Genomic DNA, 26,853 nt, shown 5'->3' with positions numbered 1-26,853 from the left:
GCCTCAGCCTCCGGAGTAGCTGGGACTAGAGGCACGCACGACCTTGCCTGGCTAAACAATTAATATTACTTTTTATAATAAACCAGTAATAGTTTTCTTCACTTAAATATGAAAACAATCAGCCTTTGTACAGCAAGTGTCATGAAAAATAAAGTTAATGGACAACCAGAGTAAAAATATTTTTAATATATGACAAGGAGCAAATACTCCAGTATACACTGAGCTCATAGGTTTATTATGACATTAACAAATAGCAAAACAAGCAGTGGCCATTGTGGTATCATAGAAAAATTTGAATTTTATAATAAAGGTGATAGGAGCCTCTTCTGTTTTAATGAGACAACTCTTAGTGGGCCCCTGGATAGCTTCAGGATGGGGATAGGTCTTCAGAAAGACTAAGAGTTGATTAGGAGCTTAGAACTTTCCGCCCCATCCCCAACCTCTAGAAAGAAAGAGATCCTAGAGATTGAGTCCATTTCAATGGTTAATTATTTAATCAATCATGCCTATGTAATGGAACTGCCATAAAACCCCCCAACCAATAGCATTCAGAGAGCTTCTGAGTTGGTGAATACATCCACATGCCAGGAGGGTGGCATAGCACAACTCCATGAGAACAGAAGCTTCTGTGCTCAGGATCCTTCCAGACTTTACCCAGTGTACCTCTTCACCGGCCTATTCATTTGTATTTTTTATAATAAACCAGTAATAGAAAGTAGTGTTTTCTAGAGTTTTGTAAGCCATTTTAGCAAATTAATGAACATAAAGTAAGGGAGGAGATGTTGTGGGAACGCCTTGTCTTTGTAGCCAAGTCAGACAGAAGTATGGTTAACCTGCGAACCTGATACTTGTTGACTGGCATTTGAAATGAGGGCAGTCTTGTGGGACTGAGCCCTTAAACCAGTGTTGTCTGACACTAACTCTGGGTAGTTAGTGTCAGAGTTGATTTGAATTGTAGGACACACAGTTGGTGTCTCAAGAGTTAGAGAATGGCTGGTGTGAGGCACAAAACCCCACACATTTGGTTTCAGAACTGTTGTGAGTCAAAACAGCTCATACTGGTGTCAGAAGTGGGATTAGAAGGGCCCTGATTATTTAGTATCAGAAAATTTAGGATTCACTAGAATGGTCCTAGCTAATGGAAAAGTGGTTTGGGAAGAAAAAGAATGAAAGGGTGGGAGACACAGAACCTTTGATTCCTGGGTAGTCACCCATGATATGGACCAGCATGACAGCTATGCTGTTATCGGTGACTAAGTTACTAATGGAATTTGGAGTAGGATCTAACTCCTGAGGAATTGGTTCACTGGATGCATAAGGAAACGCAAATGAATAAGAAAAAAGCAGAATATGTAATTCCTTGGTTTTTGTTGTATCTGTAATAGTTAAAGTGAAATTAAAAGAGTATTGGCCGAACCGGGCGTGGTGGTTCACGCCTGTAATCCCAGCACTTTGGGAGGCCGAGGTGGGTGGATCACGAGGTCAGGAGTTCAAAACCAGCCTGGCCAATATGGTGAAACCCTATCTCTACAAAAAATACAAAAATTAGCTGGCGTGGTGGCATGCGCCTGTAGTCTCAGCTGCTCAGGAGGCGGAGGCAGGGGAATCGCTGGGTGGAGTTCGATGCTAAACCAAGCTCAGATTTTGGACAGTCTGACCTTTGGCCACTAGCCTCGAAGCTGCCCTCAAAGGGTAGAAGTATGCAGAGACAACAGAGGGTACCTCGAAGACCTCTGGTCACTAAGAAGGTGGTGTGTCGGCAGGGTGGGGAGAGGCCCCAGGCGGGGTAGTGTGGAAGAGTTGTCGCATTTGTAGATCAGTATCATCAGCTTCCTGAAAACCCCTTACTAAAATGGATTCTGAGAGTAACTAATTTAGAGACAGTATCTTTGGTTTTGAATGCTGCAGGATGGAAGAACGTGTTTGGGTTGATAGGGGACCCACTGCTCACTGCGGAACAATGGCAGATGGCTATATCTGACACAGACACACAGCAGGTTTTTCCTGAAGGAACAACCAGCCTGGTGGACTGGATAAAAGGCACCCTGAGGTATGTTTACTCCGAGAAGTGAGGCTGTCCAACTCCTCCTGTAAATGTTAAAAGAAACACTCTGATGAAGTAGCTGATAAACTGTGTATGCGAGTCATGTGGGACCGGCTTTTTGGTAATTGGGACATTCACCCATTGAATATGCCCATTGCCAAGATCGTGGTCAATGCTATGATTAAGAGGCATGGGCACCTTTTGCATGGGTGTCGCATGTAACTTTACTGCTGCAAAATTGAGCAACGCTCTTAGAGGCCCTGTCGAATTTGCTATCTCTGCTTCCTCTCATGGTTCTCACTGATGCTAATTAAAACACTAGATTAATTCACAGAAAAATATGAATTAAGCAGAGGGCCTAGGTGTGAAAGGCAGAGTGATGAGTCCAGGTATTCATCCTAAGAGGGTGGACATGTTTAAATGGTTAAGAAATGGAGTGAACAAAGAAAACATTGATAGTGGCAAAACAGAAAGCAAAAAGAAAGGGAAAGAGTCAAGAGACTTGTCCCAGCAGGGTGAAAACCTTGAATGGTTGTTTAAAAATGGGATGAGGCTGGGTGCGGTGGCTCAGGCCTGTAAGCCCAGCACTTTGGGAGGCTGAGGTGGGCGGATCACCTGAGGTCAGGAGTTGGAGACCAGCCTGGCGAACATGGTGAAACCCCATCTCTACTAAAAATAAAAAAAATTAGCCAGGCGTGATGGCGCACACCTATAATCCCAGCTACTTGGGAGGCTAAGGCAGGAGAATCGCTCGAACCCAGGAGGTAGAGATTGCAGTGAGCCAAGATCCTGCCATTGCACTCCAGCCTGGGTGACAGAACACGACTCCATCTCAAAAAAAAAAAAAAAAAAGGATGAATGAGACAGACAATGATGGGTTAAAACATTGCCCCAGCCCACACTGTAGAATAAAAGCTGGAGTGCTGATACGTGCAAAATCTGTGGGATAGTTCTTTGTGGAGCACAGACTGGGACTAATGGCAAAAGCCTGTCAGCACCTCCCAGCGATGACTGCTGGGACTTTGGACTAGAAAATTTCCATTTGAGAAGCAAGTCACCTCATCAGACATTAATTGAAAATACTCCTCTGACTGAAGGACATAAAATAATCTTGAAACCTGAAAAACCTATGATGCCTTAGATGATGTTGGAGAAACACTCTAATGTGGCTGGCAGTGCCCAGAAAAGTTCCATCAGAAAATGAAATGGTTTATACGGGATCTTGTTACCTGAGGAATGCAAGGAGATAGCCACAAACGGGAAACTCTTTTGTCCTAGGACTGACTGGTACTGCATGAGAAGCTGTCAGATTCTGTTGTCACCTGGAAAGTGCCCAGAAACAGCTCTTCACTAACCAACAAAGAACTGCTTGGTTTGTGGACCACAGTTCCAAAGTGAATGGACATCTTGTTTGGAAGGTCACTACTCTGATCAAAGAAGGGTAAAAGTCAGCCTGGTGGACTGAACTGCCTGTTTTGGCTTTCACCAGCTCATTGCCAGGCAGAAGGGCAATGGAAAACTGGCCCATGAAAGGGACGGGCCACACAGACGGAAAACACCATGGGAATTTGAAGAGTGCATTAAAGTAGGATGTATCAATGCCCATCAAAAGAAAACCTTTTCAGCATCAGAAGGTAAATGAAATCAACAGCAGATACCCTCGTGCTCACCTAGGTGGCCACCTACGTCCATGAAATGAGTGGACGTGGCCGGGACAGGCTGCATTGCAGAGAGGGACTCAATCTAGACATATTCCTGTTGCACCCTCTGAGAAACTAAATGCCAGTAAGGGTTGTTCGCCAACCAAAGAGATAAAAGATGGCTACCTGGCAGATTCCCTGGAGTGGGGGACCCTGAACATAGTTGGCAAGTCAGGCTAATGCCAGCAGGCCCAGGAGGCTACTACTGGATCTTGAGAGAAATAGACACTGACTCTGGACTGGGTTTTGCTTACCCAGTGATAGATGCAAGTATGCTCAGAGTGCTGTAAAAGAATCAGGAGAGCCGGGTGTGAAGCCTGTAATCCTAGCACTTTGGGAGGCTGAGGCGGGCAGATCACCAGGTCAAGAGATCAAGACCATCTCAACATGGTGAAACCCCATCTCTACTCAAAATATAAAAATTAGCCAGGCGTGGTGGCATGCGCCTGCCGTGCCACTGCACTCCAGCCTGGTGACAGAGCGAGACTCTGTCTCATAAAAAAAAAAAAAAAAAAAAAAAGAACCAGAAGATATTGCACCCATTCCAGACCAAGGGACACGCTTTGCAGCCCACTATGTCCTCCAGCGCAAACGGGCACGTTATGCTGCATATTATCCTCAGAGAAATGGCTTAATAGAGAATTGGAACAGGCAGTTGAAATACTTACTGTCTAAAATAGGGGGAGATAAAGCCGGAAGGGCTGGCTTCTATGCCTTCACAAGTGTGTGCTCACATAAAAAAAGGGGGGCCTAAGGGAGTGTCCCCACTGGAGAGAGTCCTGTTTTTCTGGTGAACCTGGGGAAGAGGGGTTGGGAAAGGATGCTGGTATGACCACCATTCTTCCTAAGGAAAAGATGCTGGTATGATCATACTTTTTTCCTCCTTCCCTACATCATCTCAACTTTCTTTTTCCAATCTGATGCAGTGGTCCTAGGACCAGGGCTGCAACTACCAGCAAGAAACTGGAACTGTGTTTCTAAACCTTTATGTCAGAATTCCTAAGGTCCTGATGGGGCAGGTTAGGCCCTTCATCCTATTTGGTAAAATTGGGGTTACAAGTGAGTGCAGTTCTATTGCCTAACGGCAGAAATAGCCCACTAGCTCTATACCGACGTAATCCTACCCTATCTGAAGGGACCAGACTGAAGGGGAGGGATTTGTTAGACTAGTATTGCTGTCTGTAACCTAGACCAGCACAGAGGTGGAACCTAATTTCTCTTCCAAAGGTGAAGAAAGTTAGGGGATAAATGGAGAGGAGAAATAGCTGAGGGCAAAGGAATGCGTAAATGAATTATGTAATAGGGGAAATCCAGTATCATACTGACATCTTGAAAAAGGCTCAGAACAAGAGATGATATTGTCTCTTAGCTCAATTATACCAGAGGCCTGAAAGGGTGAGGACGTATTGCCTAGATCACTTTCACCTGCGGAACCCGACAAGCTCAACTGGAAGCCTGCACGCCTGAGTGGCCTCAGCTAGGGAGGCATTTTCATGCAATAGGATGATAGACTGGATTAATTATCAGTGACTACATGGGAAGCTAGAAATGTGCCAGTAAACATAATCCTTTTTTAGGAGAAATCTGTGGTCAGAGACCAGAGGGTGTCCTTTACTATCACAGAAAGATATTTGGTCATTGTCCTCAGTTCCTGGCCCACAGCTCCTAAAACCTTTGGAATTTCCTAAGTGATAAAGGTGATAGAAGTCTTTTTTGTTCCAATACAGCAACTCCTGGTGGGCCTTTAGATAGCTTCAGGATGAGGAGTAACCTCCAGGAAGACCAAGCCTTGATTAGAAGTTTGTAATGTTCAGCCTCAACTTCCCAACCTGTGGGGAAGATAGAAGGGCTGGAGACTCAGTTAACCATCATTGGCCAATGATTTCATTCAATGACTAATGATCCTTTACGTCATTAAAGGATCAGTGATGTAAAACCCCCACAATGGGGTTTGGAGGGCTTCCGAGCTGGTGAACACATCCATGTGCCAGGAAGGCATCACATCTGCTCCATGAAGATGGACGCTCCTGTGCTCCGGACCCTTCCAGACCTTGCCCTATGTACCTTTCATTTGCCAGTTCATTTGTATCCTTTATGATAAACCAGTAATAGGAAGTAAAATGTTTTCCAGACTTTGATAAGCCTTTCTAGCAAATTATCGAACATGAAAGGGAGGGGATTGTGGGAACCCCCTGACTTTGTGTCCAAGTCAGATAGAAACTGGGTAACCTGGGAGCCAGGCAAGGTGGTTCATGCCTGTAATTCCAGCACTTTAAAAAGCTGAGGTGAGAGGATCTCTTTAGGCCACGAGTTTGAGACCAGCCTGGGCAAAACAGCAAGACCCCATCTCTAAAAACACACAAAAAATTATGCCACTGCACTCCAGCCTGGGTGACAGAGTAAGATCCTTCCAACTGGCATCTGAAGTGAGGGAAGTCTTGTGGGATGGAGTCTTTAAACCTATGAAGTCTGACGCTAACTCCAGGGCAGTATCAGAATAGAACTGAATTGTAGGACACACAGTTGGTGTCCAAAGAGTTAGAGAATAGCTGGTGTGAGATAAAACCTCAAACATTTGGTGTCAGAAAGTGTTGTGCTAAAAATGGCTCAGCTGTGAATGTCAATTCACCGAAGAAATAAAATAATTCCTAAATAAATGAAAAACAGTCCAATCTCATTAATGTATATAAAACAAAACGTTTCAAACATTAGATTGCCAAAAACATTTTAATGATAATACAATGTTATGAGGGAGAGAAAAGCAAATACTATTATTATTATTGAGATGGAGTCTCACTCTGTCACCAGGCTGGAGTGCAGTAGCACGATCCTGGCTAACTACAATCTCCGCCTTCCAGGTTCAAGGGATTCTCCTGCCTCAGCCTCCCAAGTAGGTGGGATTACAGGCGCGCGCCACCATGCCCAGCTAATTTTCGTATTTTAGTAGAGACAGGGTTTCACCATGTTGGCCAGAATGGTCTCCATCTCCTGACCTCGTGATCCACCTGCCTCGGCCTCCCAAAGTGCTGGGATTTCAGGAGTGAGCCACCATGCCTGGCCACAAATACTATTATATCTTATTGGCATCTGATGCAGTTTTTTTTTTTTTACAAAAGAAAATGTGGCTATATTTATTCAAATTTCAAAAATGTTCCCACTATTGGATCTTAAAATTACACTTCTAGGAGGAATCTATTCCCCAAAATGCTACCACATGACAGCAAAGTTTTATGTTTTTATGTTTCAGACCATTCATTGTGGCATCGCTTGTAATAGCAGCAAACTGGGAAAAACCTCATGTCCATAAATAGAAGTACTGAGTCCATGATGACATGCATCCAACGTAATAATCTGCCTCTAAATAGAATGAGGCAAATCTGTAAGTGCTGAAATGCAAAGAGATCCATTTTGTTGATTCAGAGAAGCAGGTTACAAAATCCTATGTCAGCAGTATCCTGTCTTTGTTCTTCTAGATCTAAATCTCTTTATACAGATACATCATCCAGGAATGGAACAACCTGGAACCACATAAAGCAAACTGTTTATAGCCTATAGCTGGTAGTTGCATGCAGTGGGACTGGTGAGGAACAAAGTTTACTTTTTTCTTTTTTTTTGAGATGGAGTTTCGCTCTTGTTACCCAGGCTGGAGTGCAATGGCGCGATCTCGGCTCACCGCAACCTCCGCCTCCTGGGTTCAAGCAATTCTCCTGCCTTAGCCTCCCGAGTAGCTGGGACTACAGGCATGCACCACCATGCCCAGCTAATTTTTGTATTTTTAGTAGAGACAGGGTTTCACCATGTTGACCAGGATGGTCTCGATCTCTTGACCTCGGGTAGACCTCGTGATCCACCCGCCTCGGCCTCCCAAAGTGCTGGAATTATAGGCGTGAGCCACCGCACCCGGCCCTACTTTTTTCATATACATTTCTATTACTTGAGTTTATTGAGAAAGGATTACTTTTGCAAATTTCATAAAACCTGTGGCAATGGTAGGCCAAGCTTATTTTAGGTTTTGTTACAGAATATACAGTAAATGAGCATTCTTAAAACACTAAGTTCCACTGCTCTGGGACCATGCCTTACTCTTCTCTTTGCACCTAGAGAACTATTCAGAGCATTCTGCATAGATAGTACCAGGTGTTCAATAAATGTCTTATTGTTCTACACAGGACAAGAGAATGCATCCTGTCTGCTGAATCCCACTGTGTGCAGTAAACTGCGTGTGAAAGAGGGGCATGTGAGTGAAGACGCGGATGCGTGTAGATGAGGAGCGGAGGAAAATGTACCAGATTTACAGCTGTTCTGTTTTCAGACCATGACTATGAAAGGTAATTGATGTGTAAATTTCAACAGGCTTTACTTATTAACCAGTGGGGAAGTTCCTCTCTTCGGACTACAAGACACTTTTCTAAGAGTAACACCCCTGCACTCAGGAATGTGCGCTGGCTGGGTCCTTCTGTGCAATGGTTGCTAACAAACAACTCCCCAGGTTGCTGCCATCGAGGCCGTGGGGCTGTGGAAAGCTGGATTCCTGTTGTCTGTGCATGTAGAGATCAGTGCTTACTCAACAACACAGGGTTGGTTGGTAAGGAAAAAATTTTTTTCCTTCCCAAGCATACCCTGGAGTCTTTCCAAAAAAGGAGAGTACTGCACAGAACAATCAACAGAATGAGAGATGGCAAATCTGCTTTCAGACAGATGGGGACATTAAAGCCAAGAAAGCAATGCACACACCAAGCACCTTTCCACACTGAAGGAATACCAGGCACCGGAGAGCAGATTCGAACCCCTCGCCTGCCGGAGGGCACTCGGGTCACTCGACTGTTCTCCACCACAGATACTTTTCTTTCCTCCTTGTACCTTTTCTCTTTCTTCCTGTTTTCTTCCTCCACAGCCACAGTCCCATGAAAGCAACTGCAGAATAAAGAGGCTGCCCAACCCCAGAAGCGGGGAGGAGACTTGAGCTTGCTGAATTATGGACAGCAGGTGTCACCTCCACTCCAAGACTGGGCTCCCACCACCACTGAGGAATCCTCCCCACAGATGGAAGAAAACACAAGCCTCGAATACTGGTATCTCTTTTATTTTCTTTTATCATTCAAGTTTGTTCAGAACATTACAAGAGGCATGAAAGGAAAAATAATTGGATTTTCAAAACTCGGTCTGTCCAAAGTAAATGAAACCAATGCCATTATCTTTTAGAAACAAAAGCATTCAAAATTAATTTGATATTAACGTTCAAGATTAAGACTAATCTCAAAGTATGGCATGTGCATTGTTTAAGTGCAAGAAGTATTTTCATTCCAATTATTTTACAGAAATGCTGGAGTGATGTGTGCGATTTGCAATATTCAAGTCCTTTAAGGTTTCTGAACTAAAAGTATTTAAATGAAAACTGAAATGTTGTATAGTTTCAGTGGCTCTCAATTTCCTGTTTGATCTCAGAAATATATGGATGATCTTTGCCGTGAGCTACCTCCATGATTGCAATGGCCTAGGAAAGAGCGAGACAAGTCAACAGTGAGAGCCTGGGAGCCAATCCCCTCACACCTCCACCGGGGTAACTTTTAGGTTGGATCTCTCTGCTTTCAGGCATGGGATGCAAACTGGGTATTAGAGCTCTGTTCTCCTCCAGGACCAGGCTTTTTTTTAAAAAGGAGACAAGACCATCTGGTAGCCAGCTCATCCAGTGTCTACTGCTAGGTCAAACATTCTGCAAAAATAATTCAGGTAGCAGCTGGAGAAACGATATCGTGAAACTGATTTCATGATATTCTCTTGCCCCAAGAGTCTGGATATTTCAGTAAAAAATGCTTTAAGGACTAAATTAATTTGTTGATTATGTTCAACCCAGAAAATAGGTGATGCTGGCACAGAAAGTCCACAGTGAATTTTATAGCACAGCAACTATTTTGATTTTTAGCTGACATTACTGATTGGCAAGACATGGTTAAACCATTTTTCCCTTTCAAAAAGCACACTCTTTCCTTTTAATACATACTCTAAAAATTTAAAGAAAGGTAGCAGGTTTCACTGGGGGATGCTAGAGAGAATGTACTTAATAAGGTTTCTTTACAGTGGGGCAATGTAAAGTGGTCAAGTTTCCAGTGGTTTAATCATTTCCTAGCTGTGTGGCCTTAGGTAATTTATTTAACTACTCTGTGCCTCATTTTCCCCAACTGTAAAGCTGGAAATAATACCTGCCTCTTAGGGTTGTTAGTGCAGATACAGTGTTTTGATCAGTGCCTGGCATATAGGAAGTTTGTATCAAATGTCATCTCTAAGAACATATTTGCTCTTTTGTATTCAGCCAAATTACTCAGAGAAAAAAATATTCCCCCAGAGAATTTCTGATGACCTGTGACTATGACAGGCACTCCTATCTATTACATATTCTCCTCCTAGTCTCAAGCCAAGAGGAGGCAGGCCAGGTAACAGTGCAAGCCTTCGGAAATCACCTGTTTCAGGTGCTGCCCCTGCCCCTGCATTCATTTCAAGACTCACATTCCTTGATCAGATCTATTACTGATCTATTACTTAATCACCTGACACACTTTGCAACTGTGACCTAAATGGCTAATTTTCCCTCCACCTCACTAAGACAATACATATGTTATCTCAGAAGACAAATTCCATGGTTTAAAACAGAAAATATTGTTTCGCGCTCCCTTCCAGCCTGGCTGTGCCCTGACCCTTCTCTTTGGGGTGTAGGCCTCACTCCATCTTCCCAAATAGTCTATTGGGAAGCTTTGGAGAATGTGAAGGATTAGGTCTGCAGGCCTTGTCCACGGCCCCAACATTTTATAAAGTCTCTTACAGGAGTAAATGGACTATCCCCCAAATTACACTGTACTGACTGTTAATTCCACATCACAAACAATGGGAATCAAGACTCAGGATAATGACTCTGAGCTCCTGTGATGTGAGGGCCAGGGCCTGGCCACCGGGCAGCACAAGGCAGTCATCAAACCAAAGGTGAATGCTGCCCAGGGGCCTGGCACCCACCAGTTTCCTCACAGCCTGAGTGGGAGAAACTGAAGCTTTACAACTTAGAAAGACCCTCATTTGAATGAAATCCCCACCATGTAACCTAGGCTATTACTCACTTAACCTGCTTGAACTTCACTTTCTTCATAAGGAAAGCCTCTCATTTTTGTGAGAATTCAAAGAAAAAGCACACAAGTCTTAGTATGTAACTGGTCCTCAATGAACTAAGAGGACAATTAAGTGCATTTTAGAAACAGCCAATGTGCAATCCTAACACCCTAACCCTAACTCTCTATATCCTACCTCCTGGATTTCACCACAGTTAAGGATCATCATTCTGAAAATCCTAGTAATTTCTGAAAACGGAGAATTCCTCCAGGCACAGGCTGGGCCTGTGATCACAGCCAGCCCTCTAGATGTGTGTACATCTTCCCTTCAAGGAAGGCCTGGGACAAACACAGCAGAGGTGTACTTGCTCACTCCACCTCATCTGCGGGACTCACCCCGGCTGCTCCAGCGGCCAGAGGGCGGGTGAGAGCTGGTCACCCTCCACTCCTTCAGCCCCTCAGCTTGGTGAGGCACGAAGGAGGTGCACTGAGGCCATCTGGCCACTAAGGCTGAGTTACAGACATACCTTCTTCAGGGCTTTCTCCCCGGCGGCTTTGTGTTCCAGGCCCATGTAGAGTCTCCCTAGCTTCAACCACATGGAGGCCACGTTGAGGGAGTACAAAGGATAGTGCTTACTGCAACAAGAGAAAGCAACAGGCCACCGTGTCAGAGGCTGCTGAGCTGCCCCACAGGCTAGGCGCAGTTAGCCAGAGGCTGCCATGCTCAGGGCCAACCTCTCCCCACCGGGAGCCTCTCCAAACGTCGCCAGGGTTTGGGTGGAGCGTGTGGATGCTGCAATCCTGCCCAATCATTGCAGACACTGTTCATTATTTGCAGTTTGTGTTTTCTGAAAAGCTCCATAACAACTGCAGGAGAAATCCCTATTCAAAAGCATCTGTAAATGCAACCTTCAATCCCAGTCCAGAGTTTTCTCTTTGAGACAGACCCGGAGGAAGAAGACCCTGGGAAAACAGCTTTTAAATAAATGCTCCATTTATGAAGGAGCATTTACTTAAAAGCTGTTTTTATGATAGGTCTATCACCTCACATTAGGACAGTGCACTCAGACAGACAAGACACACACACACACACACACACACACACACACACACACACGCTGATGTGTCTTAAGACCCCAGCTTTCTGTGACACTATGATATGGGTTGCTTTAGCAAAACTGTAAGTGCTCTGAAGTGGGAACACTTCCTATGTCTTCTGGATTTTCTTTCCCTATTGTCCAGCAGGGGCTTTAGATACAGCAGGTGTTCTTTCTGGTTGTACCTGAAGGCTGACTGATGGGGTCTGCCTGGGAAACAGCCATTTCCCTCAGAACAGGGCCCAGAGGCAGCCGGTGGGTGAGCCTGTGTGTGTGTACATGTAGGTAAGAGGTGTTTATTTAAAGGCTAGGCTGTTCCACCCTGTCTCTCCTAAAAGTCAGTCCAAAAAAGACATGTTCTAGCTGCATTCCTGGGCAGGAGGCAGTTCTGGGACCCATGGCCCCACAGAAGACCAGAGCTGGGCCTGCAGGAGGGGCTCGTGTAGGTAGAGATGGGTGTAGCACAGCAAGGCCCTGCTGGGAGAGCCCCAGGGCTGGGATGCTGTCTGCCTGCCTGCCTCTCTCTCCCTACAGATCTCACAGAGACAACAGTGCATGAGGCCAGTGGACCTCCTCCCCCGACTCCAGGAGAAATGGAAAGATTGAGTTTATCCCCAATTTAACAATGTGTTTCCAAGAGCAGATTTGAGGAGCTGGCTTCCTTTGGGCTCCCCCTGCTGGCTAATGAGGGCACAGTGGGGTAAGTAGAGGGTGGAGTGGGCAGTGGACATTCAAACCAGACACAACCTTCAGAGACCCTAATCTCAGAACTGGAAGGGGACTGAGGGCTTCTCAAACTCCTGAGAGGCACCTAGGATGCTTCCAGAACACAAATTTCTGGGTCTAAGCCCAGCGACCGTGAATCACGTGGCCCACTCGGTGTTGGATGTACCCTGTCAATGCTAACATCAATGCCTTTACAAAGAGCTTCAGTGATGCCAGCTAGGCCATCCAGCCCTGAAGTGTCTAGCAGAGCTAGACGACAAGCCCACAACTTCCGCCTGTCACCCACTTTTAGGTTTAGTAACCCTCTCAGGCAGAAAATCTCTCCATGGCGAATATTTACTATTACTACAAATTAAAAAGCAATTTACTTTTTTTTCAAACCTGGGGTGGGGAGATTAGATAACCGCGGTCAACCCACTGGTCCCAGAGTTTCCCCATTTGCAAACTGGGACTGCAATTTGAAAAAGCAAAAGAAGGGGATGGCGCGAGTAATGATGAAAAGCAGGGTTTCTAAGACTACCACTTAGCAATTAAACTTGGCCATTAAACTTGCAAGTGGTGGGTGGGAAAAGCAGCAAACTAGTGGCTTCTCAAAATTAGCCTGAGGTGACTGTTATGGATACGGCCCTGGATGGACCTGAGAAGGATCTTGCCCCAGTACCCGCTGCAGAACCTCAACCTGTCTCCTCGGGACGGTGGCGAGAAGAGGCCCGACTCGGGAGCAGTGTCCTGCACCAGCACCTCCAGATGTGGGTGCAGAGAAGAGGCAGCTGTGCTAGTCAAGTCTCAGCAATGGGCAGGAAGACGACACTATTGTATAATTCTAAACGACCAAATCACCTGTAGGGCTTAATGATTTTCTGTCCGTATTGCAGGGCTCCTTCCCAGTCCTGCATGTACAAGCAGACACCCATGGCCTGGTACATCATGTGCAGCATGTACACGTTACTGTCCTCAAACACGGAGCTCATCTTCTCCTGGCTGAGCTCGCAGATCTCCAGCAGCTCACTAGGGGGTGCTGTGGAGTCAAGGAAACAGCCGTCCGGGCCCACGCCGCCTGGAGACTTCCCCAGGGTTCAAGTTCTTTTTCTCTCCCCTCCACTCTCACCCTCACCCCATGAAAGAGTAACTTACAGAAAGCGAAGCAAAAGTGAAAGCAATTAATTACATTTCTCTAGAAGAAACAAAGGAAGAAAACCTGAAGATCTGAACTGCTCGACAAAACTAAAGAATTTTAGCTGCAGGGTCCAGACCCTTAGTTCTGATGTAAACAATGTCGATTAGACTCACAATTCTAATGAAATTCAGGTCCTCACCCAAGTTGGAACCCTGAGCACGACTCCTACTATGGCAAAGTTCTTTCTTATGCTGAGAAACAACATGCCTTTCTCTAATTTCCTCTCCCTGGTTTTAAATTCTACCCTTTAGGGTACAAATCTAATCCCTTTTCAACTCCCACGAAAATGCTACAATACAATGGTTAAGAATATGGATTCTGATAGAGCTGGGACAAAATCCTAGGTCAACCACCATCAACTGTGGTTAAATTACTTAGTATCTATCAATCAGCCTGTTTCCTCATCTGCTGCATGGGAATGAGGGAAGTCTCTGCTCAGTGTGCCTGTGAGGAGAGCTGAAATAAGCGAGGCATTTGCCAAAGTAAAATACCCAGCGCACAAGGCCATCAAAACTCTGTCCTTCACGGTCCTCCACCACATGGAGTGCCCAGCCAAACAAACTAGCCAAATAAGGGGAAATAAGAGCATACCACTCTGATAGGATGGACACCACATTGTGGGCAGTCAGAACGTCTGTACACATTTACCAGGAGACATTCCTCCTTTGATTTTCAGAATCTTAGGCCCATCCTTCTCTTGCTCCTGCTTCCCAGCTTCCCACCCTGTCTTGCTGGTGAGGGATCATGAACTATCAGGCAGTTGTAAAGGATATATTTGTAGTGCTTGGCCCTCCGGAACTCTTCGATGACATTGCGTGCGTATCTGACCATGTCTCGGATGGCTTCCGCCTTTGGAGGATCACTGAGCTTCCGGATTTCCACCTTGGCCTTATCCTGAAAGAAATGTCCACAAGGGCAAGGCGTTACCTCCCATGGAAACCATACCGATGGGGAGACCTCTCATATAATACATGTTCCCATACAGAGGTAGATACTGGCCCATTCCAAGGTTACAAAAGAATGAGAGGAAATTAGGCAGTGCATCTAAAGAAATTCAGTATTCCATTACCTTTTAACAGAAACAAAACTAACATCATTTTCTAGACACTCCTTATCTAGAATGTGTTGGCTATGGGCAGATATACGTGTTCACACATCTACAAATCAAGAGACTAGACTAAGGAGGGCAGGCATTGACGGAACAACAATTTGGAACTTCCACCTATTCTGGTGAACGGGCTGGAAAGCCTAAAGATGATACTCATGTGCTTTTCTCTTTCCTCCCTTGAGCAGTTGTTTCTTTTCAAGAAAGAGCAGTTTGGCAGATCCTTGGCTTATGCATACAGCGTAATGGAAATGTTTTCTTTAACTGCTAGGAGCAGGTCTGAACGGAGACCTGGTCTAACTGGATTCCCTCTGGCTAGCTTTGTAAGGAGGGTTTAAAGGGTCAAAAAGATCCTAGAGGAGACCCACCAAGTCAGACAAGCTCTTCCGCAGAGAGGTCCTGAGATCAGGGTGCAATCAGTGCTCTTGCCCCATGAACGGCCTTACCTTGTCCTTGGTGGTGCACTCCTGGCACTCACAGGTAAAGAAATAAGAATCTCTTAGCCGGTCATTCCTATCTTCTGTTGGGTACAGGAGATCAATATAGCTGGTAAAAACCTATGGGGTCCAAAAAGGTAAAGCTTCAGTCTGCTACAGGTAAACTCATTCCCATGCCTTTGCAGTCACCTGTGGTGGCATCCACGCAGGGATAGAGGATAAGGCGGGCTGTAGCGGAGGAGTGCACTGTTTCCTTTAAGGCACTGAATTCCTGCACTGAGCAGCCACCGGACGCTGGCTTTCTCTGGAAGGTGTTCACTAGTCCACAGATGAACTGGGAGCTGAAGCCAAGATGCAGATTAGTGGAAAGAGTCTGTAGAATCAAGGAACCCTTAAAACAGTGACCTGGAGGGTCCCTTGGCTGCCTCTGCCTGGCCTTCACGTAGTCTCATATTTCACTACCTGGGATGGTTCGAATGCTTCGTTGCCATCATCACTGGGTGTGTGCAGGGGAGGGCGTGAGCGCGCACACACTCATGCAGTTGAGTTCCCCTTCTAACATCAGCTGGCAACGGAGCAGGAGGCTCCGCTCAGCGGGCTGGGACCCACAGCCCTGGGTGGCCCGGAGACCAGTGGAGGGTGAACACAACTTCTAGGTCACCAGAATGCTGCGGCCTGGCGGGGCAGGCAGCTCCTTATCCTGCAGAGCAGGGAGCTTGGAAAGTTTTTACCTTCAGTTCATGGGGCTCCACTGTCCTTGCCTTTTTCTAACGGGGTCTATAACTAAGACTTGGAGCATATGGAGGAGACCAGCATTTAGATGTCCATTATCTACTCACTGGGACAGCACTGGCTGCTCATCCCACACAATCAGGCAAATGTCTGACTGAACAGATGGATCTCACAAAGCTGCCAGCGTGCCAGTGACCGCGGGCACCGCCAGGCAGGCAGGGGAGGACGCGCATGGGGCTGGGTGCTGCAGGGGCAGCCAAGCTCTCCCCAGCCCACAGGGCAGTACTGGACACGTCGCAGGTCACCCTGAAACCTTGGGGAATGGAGTTTCTCCTTCTCTGAAGGGGAAGTAACCCCCAAAGCACTGACTTCCCAAAAATGAAGTCACTGTGTTTCAGATCTGGGAGAACATGAGGGCAAAAGGAAACCGCAGCCAGCCCTGCCCTGCCTCACACCGCAAGAGCCTGCCCCATTATCTCTGAAATAACCGACACACAGTGCAACACACGGAAGGTTCCAGAAGATGGCGACAAAGGCCACTCCAGTACCACTGCTCACGGTCAGACTGAGCCAGCCTAGGTGACAACCCGCTCATCTCTGCAGTCAACCCACAGGCGGGCTGGAGCCGGGTGATTACGTTCTGACTGGCTGCAATGATCTGTTTCAAGAAAGCCTTCAGGGCAATCTCCACAAGACATTCAGAAACTCAAGACACCCCAGCCGAAAAGGGACACACCCTCATCACGACGGATTTAGCTGAGGGTGGAAGGGCCAACCTGCGCCTTGGGCCTCAGCTCCCAGTACCACTGTGGATGAGCGAGCGCCTTCTAGAGAAAGCAAGGCACTTCTCACTCAGCACACTGACAGTCACACTTCACATTTCTAATACCCAGACATGCACCGTAAAATAGCATTACAAATTGCTAAACTGAAATTTAACCTAAGTGTGTGATTACAAGTCCCCAAAAATTCCTGTCTTGCTGGAGATTTACTTAAGAACAGAGCATCCTACAGCAATCCACCAGGCCAGCCCTCCCCAGGTGAGATGTCCCATGAGGTAGTCAGGAATCACACATGGGAAGGGGACAGCGAATCGTCGAGCAGGTGATGGGACAGCTGGCTGCTTCTCTCCACATCCCGAAGCTGAGGAGGGAAGCCAGCGTGCCTCTTGGCCACAGACTGCCTTGACTTCTCCTATGACTGCATATACCTGGGCATTTGAATCACGTTCCTAAAAAGTGAACTACGACCTGAAGTTCACGTGGAACTGACAGAGCACGAAATGCTGATGTGTCACTTGCAGGGCCAGTCTTTAGCTACCGCTGCATCACTCGCTTTCTTTCACTTCAGACCTTGGGGGGATGGTGGGCAACAAGCAAGAATTCACCAAAAATTAATAAGGCTCAAACTCCATTGTTTGGCAACAGGGATCGAGAGACTCTAAAGAAAATCAAAAGTTTCACTGTGGTCATTTTGGTAGTAAATGTCTTCTTTCTCTGTAAATCTCTATAAAGCTTTGTGAGGAATTTAACTCAAATTTGTTATTTTTTTGTTTTTCTTAACCACTGATGGAAAAGGTAAGCACCAAACAGAAGCCCCAAAGTGTGGGAATCTAAGCTACAGGTCACAAATGTGATCACCGACTCCGGGGGAGCCTGAGGACGGACTCAGCTGAACTGCTGGAAGCATTCACAGCTCATACTTCAAATAACACTGCCCGGATCTGTCCACATTGCCTTTTAAAAGAGCAGTCTCCAGCCTCCTGCCGCAGCCACCCATAGCTATGAACTCACCTCCTCTCCTGGGCTGATTTCCTGTACAGCTCTGACTTCTGCCAGGGTCCCTTTGTAGGTCACAATGACATTGGGGCAACAGCTATGATTCATCAATGCAACACTGTCAATCAGAAGAGAAAATCCAGTTTTTAAAATGAGACAAGGAGGCTGTTTAGTCTCCTTGACTACTTACTTGCTAAGTCAAAGGAACTGAATCTTTACAAGACATTGTTAAAAAATCTGATAGTTGGCTATCATATTCTAAGAAGTTGTTCTGCATGCAATGATAATCCTATCTACCATCTAAGACTTTTACCATATTGAAAACTGAAATTCACAATTCATGTAATATCTAAGCCAAAACCAAAAACACACAACAACAAAAACAACAAATGCCACAAATATTCCTTCCTGATAGAATGCAGCTCTCAGAACCCAATACCCACAGCTAACTGCTACTCCACTATACACTGTCAAAGACAGATGCACTGTCGTTTTCAGGCAGCTTTTTGTATTAGTGGATTATTTCTCACATGTTTTTTTCAGATGTTGAGAAATGCCAGCTTCCTAAGGAGGGAAGGGTGTGTGATCCCCCGAGAGACCCGGAGACACCCGTCTGAGTTTCTCTGCACCTCAATTTCCTCATCTGGAAAATTGGGACATTACTGCTCCTGCTGCTCACTGTCTGCTTTTCAGGGACAGCGAGAAGGAGAGAGAGATTCGCCTATGCGAGGTGCTTTGAGCTTTCTGATTATATCAAGGTCAAAGTTCTGAGAACAGAAATTTCTAAACTACAGGGAAAAAGTGCTTGATCTCTGAAAATGCTGCCTTTGAAATCACAATGCCGATATGATTTCAGCCCAAAGGGATTTTTTCCCCCAATTAAAACTGCCCGGAAACTGGGGCTCATGCTCCTATGGGTACTCACAGCCATGTGTGTCATTGCTCTGGTGGCCAATGTCACCTCCCTGACCCTTCAGGGACCACAGCCCCTCTCCTGCTTGCTCCAAGAATACAAAAAGGGAAAGGGGTTTCGAAGCCTGATGAGGATGAGCTGCCCCAGGCTGGCCATGGCCAAGTGCACTCCCCCACCTCCCGGTTGCTAAAGGCCTAAGCAAAGTGTGTGGTTGGCCTGGTGCCTGGGACAAACATGTAGCAACTTCCTGGTCCTGACCTTGGGGAGGGCCACCTCTGCTCTACACCAAGGCCCACCTGGCTTCCTAGAAGGTGATCCCCAAGGAATCTGGCTCTAGGAAATCTGATAAACAAATGCATCGAAAGAGTAGTTGTTTTAAAATAAAAGCACATTTCTAAAACCATCTTGCAGAACTATTAAATAGTTCAAGACAGACTCGGTATCTTTTTAATGAAGGTGGGGAAATGTACGAAGGCAGAGACCCTGAAACAACTCACATTCTTGGTATCACAGTTCTCTTGGCAACCACTGAAAGGTGTGAATCTTCAAAGTACCTCACTATTTTTTTTTTTTTTTTTTGAGATGGAGAGCCCAGGTTGGAGTGCAGTGGCGTGATCTCGGCTCATTGCTTGGCTCACTGCAACCTCCACCTCCTGGGTTCAGGCGATTCTCCTGCCTCAGCCTCCTGAGTAGCTGAGATTACAGGCGCATGCCACCATGCCCAGCTAATCTTTGTACTTTTAGTAGAGATGGGGTTTCACCATGTTGGTCAGGCTGGTCTCGAACTCCTGACCTCGTGATCCACCCGCCTTGGCCCGCCAAAGTGCTGAGATCAGAGGCGTGAACCACTGTGCCTGAGCACCTCACTCTTAATCTTTTGGTCTTTAAGATATCGAGAACAGAGACGTTCCATAGTTCATTTCAGTTCTAAAGGTGTCAATACGCGCCTTCTTCAGTGAGTCCAACGCCCTCTTTTTCTCCTAACTTTCCCAGGGGCCAAAGTTAAAAAAAAAAAAAATGCTTCTTTCCTCACTACCAGAATTGCAACTGCAGATGACACCATTTTGGCCCCAAGGACAGTAATATTAGGTGAATAAACTTTTTAGTCTGTCTGGTTCAAGCAAGCCTGTGATAGCTGCTCATGAGACACAGACCTGTATGGATTCTTCTCTTTCTGACCTACACAATGCACAGCCTGTGGCAGTGATGCACATAGCTAAGGGCAGGCACGTCATTCAGGGCAAATGCATGAGTGTTAAGGGTTTCCTACGTATGTGGCAACCTACAGCCAAAGGCCCCTGTAGTATATGTTAAGCAACCTCCCTCTAGATGGAACTCATCGACAAGGTGGCTCGATTTGGAGCGGGGAGATGCACGATGAATTCTGTGGCTCTATCTGTGAAGCAGGGTTTAATTTCAGGGACTGAAGCATTTTGGAAATACTCATTCCATGAGACAGACAAAAGCAAAATCATTCTTGGCAATCCATTAAAGTCAGATCTATAAAGATCTCCATTTGTCAACTGGCTATCCTTTGTTGAATTACTCAGGTATTCTTCAAGTCGAGAGAAAATCCTATAGTTCTTTGAAATTTTTCTCCGGCTCACTACTTCAGCCTATTCTCCCTCCAAATTGTGCTGTTTCTGTACTGGTATTTATCAAAACGGACAGATGGAGAAGAAGCTCATATGTTCTGTACTCAAGCCTGTGGCCAATTCTTGGCTGGCAATTAATGTTTCACTTTGAGCATAAGAAATGCAAAGATTTCCAGAACCACAGATAGGCAGAAAGCTAATTTCTCAGCAGGGCATGGGCTGTTCCTTCTATGCACACTATAAAATATTCTTTAATGGCAGCTCTCTGCTTAGCAGGACTTAACAAGCAACTGTTCTCTTAACTACTACCTTTGCAGCCTTAAGTGTAGGGGAAATATTTTGAAACCTAGCAGATTAAAAAGCTGGTTTAATTCACTTGGAGTTTCATGTCTGCCACATGCAGTTAGGTGGGTTATTTAAAAATGAAAAAAAAATGAAATTAGTGTTAAGTAAGTAAAAAGAAAAGGAAAGAAGTCAAACTCAGCCTACTCAGGAAATATCGCTGATCCCAAATGAGAAAGTTCTTCATCTTCAATTGTGAAGCCATTGCAGTTAACCTGCAGTGAGAAAAAGGGTGAAAAAAAAATGAGATGAAGCTTCTCTCTGGGTAGAGATCATTCTTTAAAATTGTGACCTTTAACAAATTAGGAAGATGTTTTGGGTTAGCAGTTTTAAAAACCTTTCTTTGGGCCATGTTATCATTCAAACAAAATTTGCTTATCAGTTCTATGCGATAACAAATAAGCAGAACTGTGATGCTTCCCTTAGTGTAGCCTACCTACCATCTAAATACAGTGGCCAAGCATGCCCAAGAACCCTAAGGCTCCAAGGACGATGTCTGCACACTTGCATGGGAGTAAAGTTACCTGGAGTGTAATCTCAATTACGCTACAGCTTTGTTGTATGATCGTGAGCCTGTCACTGAGTCACTGTGTCTTTAAAGAAAGGAATCAATCCAATGCCCATCTCATAAGGTGAGGTGGCAAATATGAAGCCCTTATTCATCTAATCTAATTGCCATCCCCCTCTGTGTGAGAGGCAGAGGGATTGAGGGCTTGAAGCTAAGGGACTGAAACCTTGCTTTTCAAGTCTCAGCCAAATCAACTATGGGCCACTTTCTCATCCTTTAAAAGAAATGTACAGGGCGCGGTAGCTCACGCCTGTAATCCCAGCACTCTGGGAGGCCAAGGCAGGCAGATCACCTGAGGTCAAGAGTTCAAGACCAGTCTGGCCAAGACGGTGAAACCCCATCTCTAATAAAAATACAAAAATTAGCTGGGCCTGGCGGTGCACACCTGTAATCCCAGCTACTCCACCTACTCGGGAGGCCAAGGCAGGAAGATCACTTGAACCCGGGAGGCAGAGGTTGCAGTGAGCTGAGATTACACCACTGCACTCCAGCCTGGGTGACAGCATAAGACTCCATCTCGAAAAAAAAAAAAACGTTGTATAGAAAAATACCAAGGGCAACTTTGACTATTCTGGAAGCCTAACTTAGATTCTAGCAGGCTGAAAACAAGGACTACGCATGGTGAATTTCTGTACTGTTCTAATTCTTTCCACAGATATGTACTGAGAGCCCTTACGTGCTGGGCACTGTACACAGAAAGACAACAGGCTGAAAATCTGTGCCCTCAAAGAACACCAGACTATTGGGAGACAATTCAGTGGGTGTTCTTCATGTTTCTAAAATTTCAGCACTGGAAGAAAACTCAGACTCTACTTTTTAGAGGACGAACTAAAATCGGAGATGAACACTGACTTGTCCACAGTCACAAAGCTACTTGGTAACAAAGTCCTTGCTTGTCCCACGCTGCTATGAAGGCTTTGTCTGTGAGGCACGCACACTGAATGATTCCACCCGACGCTCTTCCGCGCTTAGAGACACTGCACTGCTACGACTCAGGCCACCAGACGGGCTTTGTGAAACTAGCATCTTCTGAGCACTCACACTGGGCCAGGCACTGTGCTAGGAACTGCAGATTTACCGTCTCATAAATCTGCAATATCACTATAGCATTACTACAGCAACTCATTTTACAGATGTGAAAATTGAGGCTCAGGAAGGCTCAGTGATTAAGTGACTTGCTTAAGAACATGTAAGAGGTAAGTGGCAGAACAAGAGTCAGAATTCAGACTAGGCATTCTGACAGTGACTCTGGTTTCTTCACACTGTACCATGTTCCTTCTAAAATGGATCCCATCTATTAAATGTTAATGTGGTTATTTTACTTAACATCAAAGGGCCAAACGCAGGGGCTTGGAATCTTGGTATACAAAGCAGTAAGAGCTATGATGGGTTTGACTGGCAGTATTTACAATTCAACATAAAAAGCAGAAAATGGGAGGGAACTGTGGGTTAGTAAAATAATATACAGCCTTTGAAATCCTGAGGGGTTGGGCAACTGTAAGTAAAAAACTATATTTTGGGCCAACTCTAAGTACCCTCACCAATTCTGTCATACAGACATTGACTAACAACCATTAACCAATGACCATCAACCAACATTAGGTAAGAGTAAATTAGGCTGGGCACGGTGGCTCACGCCTATAATCCCAGCACTTTGGGAGGCCAAGGCGGGTAGATGACCTGAGGTCAGGAGTTCGAGACCACCTTGGCCAACATGGCAAAACCCCATCTCTACAAAAAATGCAAAACTTAGCAGGATGTGGTGGCAGGCACCTGTAATCCCAGCTACTTGGGAGGCTGAGGTAGGATAATTGCTTGAACCCAGGAGATGGAGGTTGCAGTGAGCCAAGATCGCGCCACTGCACTCCGGCCTGGGCGACAGAGCGAGACTCAAGTCTTAAAAAAAAAAAAAAAAAAAAAAAAGTAAAGTTTTCATTCATTCAACAAAATTACTGGCGCATGACCTGTATCCTGTATTACGCTGGGTTCTAAATGATCTATATATCATCTGGGACTAAATACTAACAGCCTCAGCAGTGTCTGGTGCAAATGTTTTCTGAATGAAACAATGAATCAGACAAGTTTGCAACAATTTTCAAAACTGATCTAGGGACAGACAGCTTCTGACTACTTTGGGAGATGGGATTCTTGTTTCTTTTGCTTTTTCAGTCCCTCATCTGCAGCAAGCTGAATTAGCCCAGTCTGCGACTCCAGATTTCTCCAGACTTGGTCACTTTATGACCATCAGTCCCTTTATTCCCTCCACGCTCCTCTTACTGTGGAAGAATGCGTGTGTTTCTTCATAAGCTAAGGCTCCCATGAGCCTAAAAGTCATTACTGTTCCTTTTGTGATGGTGTTTAAGCCTACTTACACAGCAATTTTCCTGCCAGCTTTCTCTCCCTTCTGAAATATCCCTAGAGAAGAAAAGTGAACTTGCGTGTTAAGAAAAATGCAGGGTCCATAGTCCTTTTTCTGAACTCAAATCAGGCATAAGAACCTCGCTAAAGCTATTCTCATAATTAGCATTTAGACTAGATGTAGGCTGCACACCAAAAATACACTTCCCAATCATGCATATGTTCCCAGTGATTAGAACACACCTCGATGCTGTCAAAGATGCGCGGCCACCTTCTGCTGCCAGCCGCTGCCAGGTCTTGAGGTAACCCACAACAGCCTCCCATGGACCAGACGGTGGAAAGGGCTCAGGGGCTGGAACAGCAGACCCGTAGCTGCTGGCTGAGAGGAGGGACTGGTGGCATGTGGCTGCAGCAGCACTTTGCATTTCTGCTTTAGAATTTTCTTTGGGGATAGTAAATATCCCGCTTTCAAATTTACATATGAAAAAAGTGTATGTGTATTTGTGTGAACACATATAATCTCAAAATGTATACTTATCTGATAAAGTCTATAAAGGAATTAATTCTCTGTACTTACATATATGTGTGTATGTATATGTATATGTGTATGTATGTGTAAATATACATTTTTTAAGGTATACGAATGTCCTGAATTTTCTGAGTCAGTCCATAATTCAAAGAGTCAGTCACTTTCACCACAAATATACTTCTACTTGTAAGATTGAGTGCCTTCATTTTTGGTTATGAAAATATGGTCCTGTATCTACTGTGTCAACATTGAGAAATTTTATCAGCATGCATCACTGCATTAGAGGAAAAGCTATCTTTTTGCATAGCCAGAAGAGTAGATACTTTATGTTTATTTCATATCTCTGCTTTCTTATATACCCATATCTCATTTAATCCAGAAAAAAATTAGGTATTTAGTTTTTAAGAAAATGTAAGAGAAGTCGATTCCTCACTTCCCATTGTCAGCCTATTCTACTGTCTCAGGGCACTTAGGAAAGTACAGTATAAACTCAGGATAATATGAAAATGAGAACGATCTTTTATTCCTTCTACCTTAACACTCAAAACTTGAAGTCACTTTTTCACCAACAAGGAATAGCATATTTTTCTGATTATGACAGTCATATAATTGAAATAGATCTAAATAAACATCAAGTTTATAAAAGAATTCAATAAACTGTTAATAGCGGTTCACAGTGTGGGGAAGCTGAAGCAGGCAGAAGTGATGAATGACTCACTTTTTTTTTCTTTATAGACAGGGTCTCACTCTGTTGCTGAGGCTGAAGTGCAGTGGTGCAATCATAGCTCACTGCAGCCTCAAACCCTTGGGTTCCAGTGATCCTCGTGCCTCAGCCTCCTGAGTAGCTGGGACTACAGACACATACCATGGTGTCTGGCCACTTCTTTATGTGTGTAATTTCTAAAGTGTGTGCTTTTTGCCTTTTCTCTTAGTATGTCTTAGTGTGCTTTTTGTAAGTTATACGTGCTCACTGTAGAAAATCCAGAAAGTCATCCAGTAAAAAGCTAAATTTTTCCACAACTCAGAAGACAACTGTGAACTTCCATTTAATCTTTCTTTAAGTTATGCATGTGTGTTTTCATATTATACCCTTTGGTTATACTGTTTTGATACTTAATGTTATGTCATCAGCATTTCCCCACATGTTTAGACAGCCTGTGAAACTTAACTTATAAAAGTTATGTAACCTTCCATCACATGGAGATGCCATAATTTATTTAACCAAACTCCCACTACTGGCCATTTATAATATTTCCTTTTCCTCTTTCCCTTTCTCCCTCCCTTCCTCCCCTCCTTCCTTCTTTCCTTTCTGCCTTTGGCTTTTAAAAGAATCCTACAATAAACAATTTGTATGTAAAATCTCTGCCCATGATTTCTGATTATATCCTTAGGACAGATTCCTGCATATAGAGTTACTGGCCAAAGGGTACATTACGTAATGTTTATTCTATTCTAAGACAAAACCATGGAAGCATCCACTTCATCTCTTTTACACACCTGGAGACTGATATACTTCTTGCTCCCACAGAGCAGAATTCCAGTATTTCTCTATCTGGGAAGGTCACCTTCAACTAGATGCCCAGTTTGTAGAGGAAATTGCAAGGGCATACGAAAGACAGAAATCCAATCTAGTAAGTCAGGCCAGGAAGAGCCACCCTCACGATTATAGGAAGGCTGAGTGTTCCCCGAAGCATGGCTGCTGTACCCTTTCTTCTCTCGTCCTAACAATGCCCAAGGCTTCACCTTGCCAGTGGCCTAGTTTCCAAAGCTTTAATCACTTTCAAATTGCTCTTGCTTAGAAGCCTCTCTAAGTTTTCGTTAGGTCTGATTTTGGTAAACCTAGGCTTCTCTAAACAAGCTTTCTTAGCCACCATCAGGAAAGATTTCCGGTACCTAGACCCACTTGGGCACCTCTCGGCGGTGACTGCCCTTCCTCGGGCCATCAGAAAGGGCCCCCCTGTCTATGCCTCTGCTCTATCAGTGCAGCCTCAGTTAGAGTGAAAAAACACTACAGATAGAACAGAAGGTTTAAGAGAGTAAAAGTAAAATTTAATGTAGGAACTTCAAATGGTCTTTTCTTTGCAAAGAGCTTAAAGTATGCCAGAGTACCAGGGCACTGACAACTCCTTTGTTTTCATGAACTCTTTGCGAGGCAGAAGCAGAAGCGAATTTCCTACACTCCACCCATCAATGAGGGCCAGCAGAGAGGACCTTGATCTGCTCAAGGTCACCGAGCAAGGCTATGGCAACACAGGGTCCAATTGGCTCAGAGCCTAGTTGTCAGGAAGATGCCATCGTTCTATTTGCATTCATCTTCACTGAGTGCGTGCTGGGGAAAGAGCCTTGGAGAGGGAAAGGCCAGACTGAGTGTTACCTGCTGCCGGCATCCTTACCTGTGCAAAGACTACTACGAGGCTATCATTGTCCGGGAATTCAAGATGCTTGGAGTAAAAGTGATGGAGAGCAGCAATGTCACTCTGAATCAAATCCTTCTTCTCATTGTCTAACTTATCCAGATCTGTGGATAAACAATCCATTACTCACCCAGTAGAAAACTCAGGATTTCTAGCTACATCCTATTTTTGCTGTAAACGATATAGAGGAAAGCATGGGGGAACCCCAAAACTAACATGTTGAACCCCCAGAGAACATTCTTCC

General features: G+C 45.0%; 1 protein-coding gene and 1 long non-coding RNA gene across 2 annotated transcripts in view; one reads left to right on the top strand and one right to left on the bottom strand.

Moving 5' to 3' along the window:
* The first annotated feature begins 169 nt into the window (after positions 1–169).
* On the top strand, positions 170–25,605 carry LOC105722255 (uncharacterized). The gene is made up of 5 exons (XR_010345070.1): positions 170–2,050; positions 6,992–7,123; positions 7,914–8,072; positions 8,639–8,816; positions 21,964–25,605. It is a non-coding gene; the product is annotated as an uncharacterized LOC105722255 (long non-coding RNA).
* Positions 8,812–26,853, bottom strand: part of SMYD2 (SET and MYND domain containing 2) — a 56,228-nt gene continuing 38,186 nt past the window's right edge. The window contains exons 5-12 of the mRNA XM_012459643.3: positions 26,589–26,713; positions 20,888–20,955; positions 17,906–18,008; positions 15,390–15,500; positions 14,612–14,732; positions 13,502–13,676; positions 11,366–11,474; positions 8,812–9,238 (exon numbers count right to left, since the gene is read on the bottom strand). Of these exons, the coding sequence (XP_012315066.1) occupies positions 9,158–9,238; positions 11,366–11,474; positions 13,502–13,676; positions 14,612–14,732; positions 15,390–15,500; positions 17,906–18,008; positions 20,888–20,955; positions 26,589–26,713 (893 nt within the window). The 3' untranslated portion in view covers positions 8,812–9,157. The remainder of the gene's footprint in view (positions 9,239–11,365; positions 11,475–13,501; positions 13,677–14,611; positions 14,733–15,389; positions 15,501–17,905; positions 18,009–20,887; positions 20,956–26,588; positions 26,714–26,853) is intronic.

Source organism: Aotus nancymaae, unplaced genomic scaffold, assembly GCF_030222135.1.
Source record: "Aotus nancymaae isolate 86718 unplaced genomic scaffold, 86718_ANA_hifiasm-v0.15.2.pri h1tg000032l_0, whole genome shotgun sequence".
NCBI classification, from domain to species: Eukaryota; Metazoa; Chordata; class Mammalia; order Primates; family Aotidae; genus Aotus; species Aotus nancymaae.
Note: the sequence above shows the minus strand (reverse complement) of the source record. Positions and strands in the feature narration are given on the sequence as shown.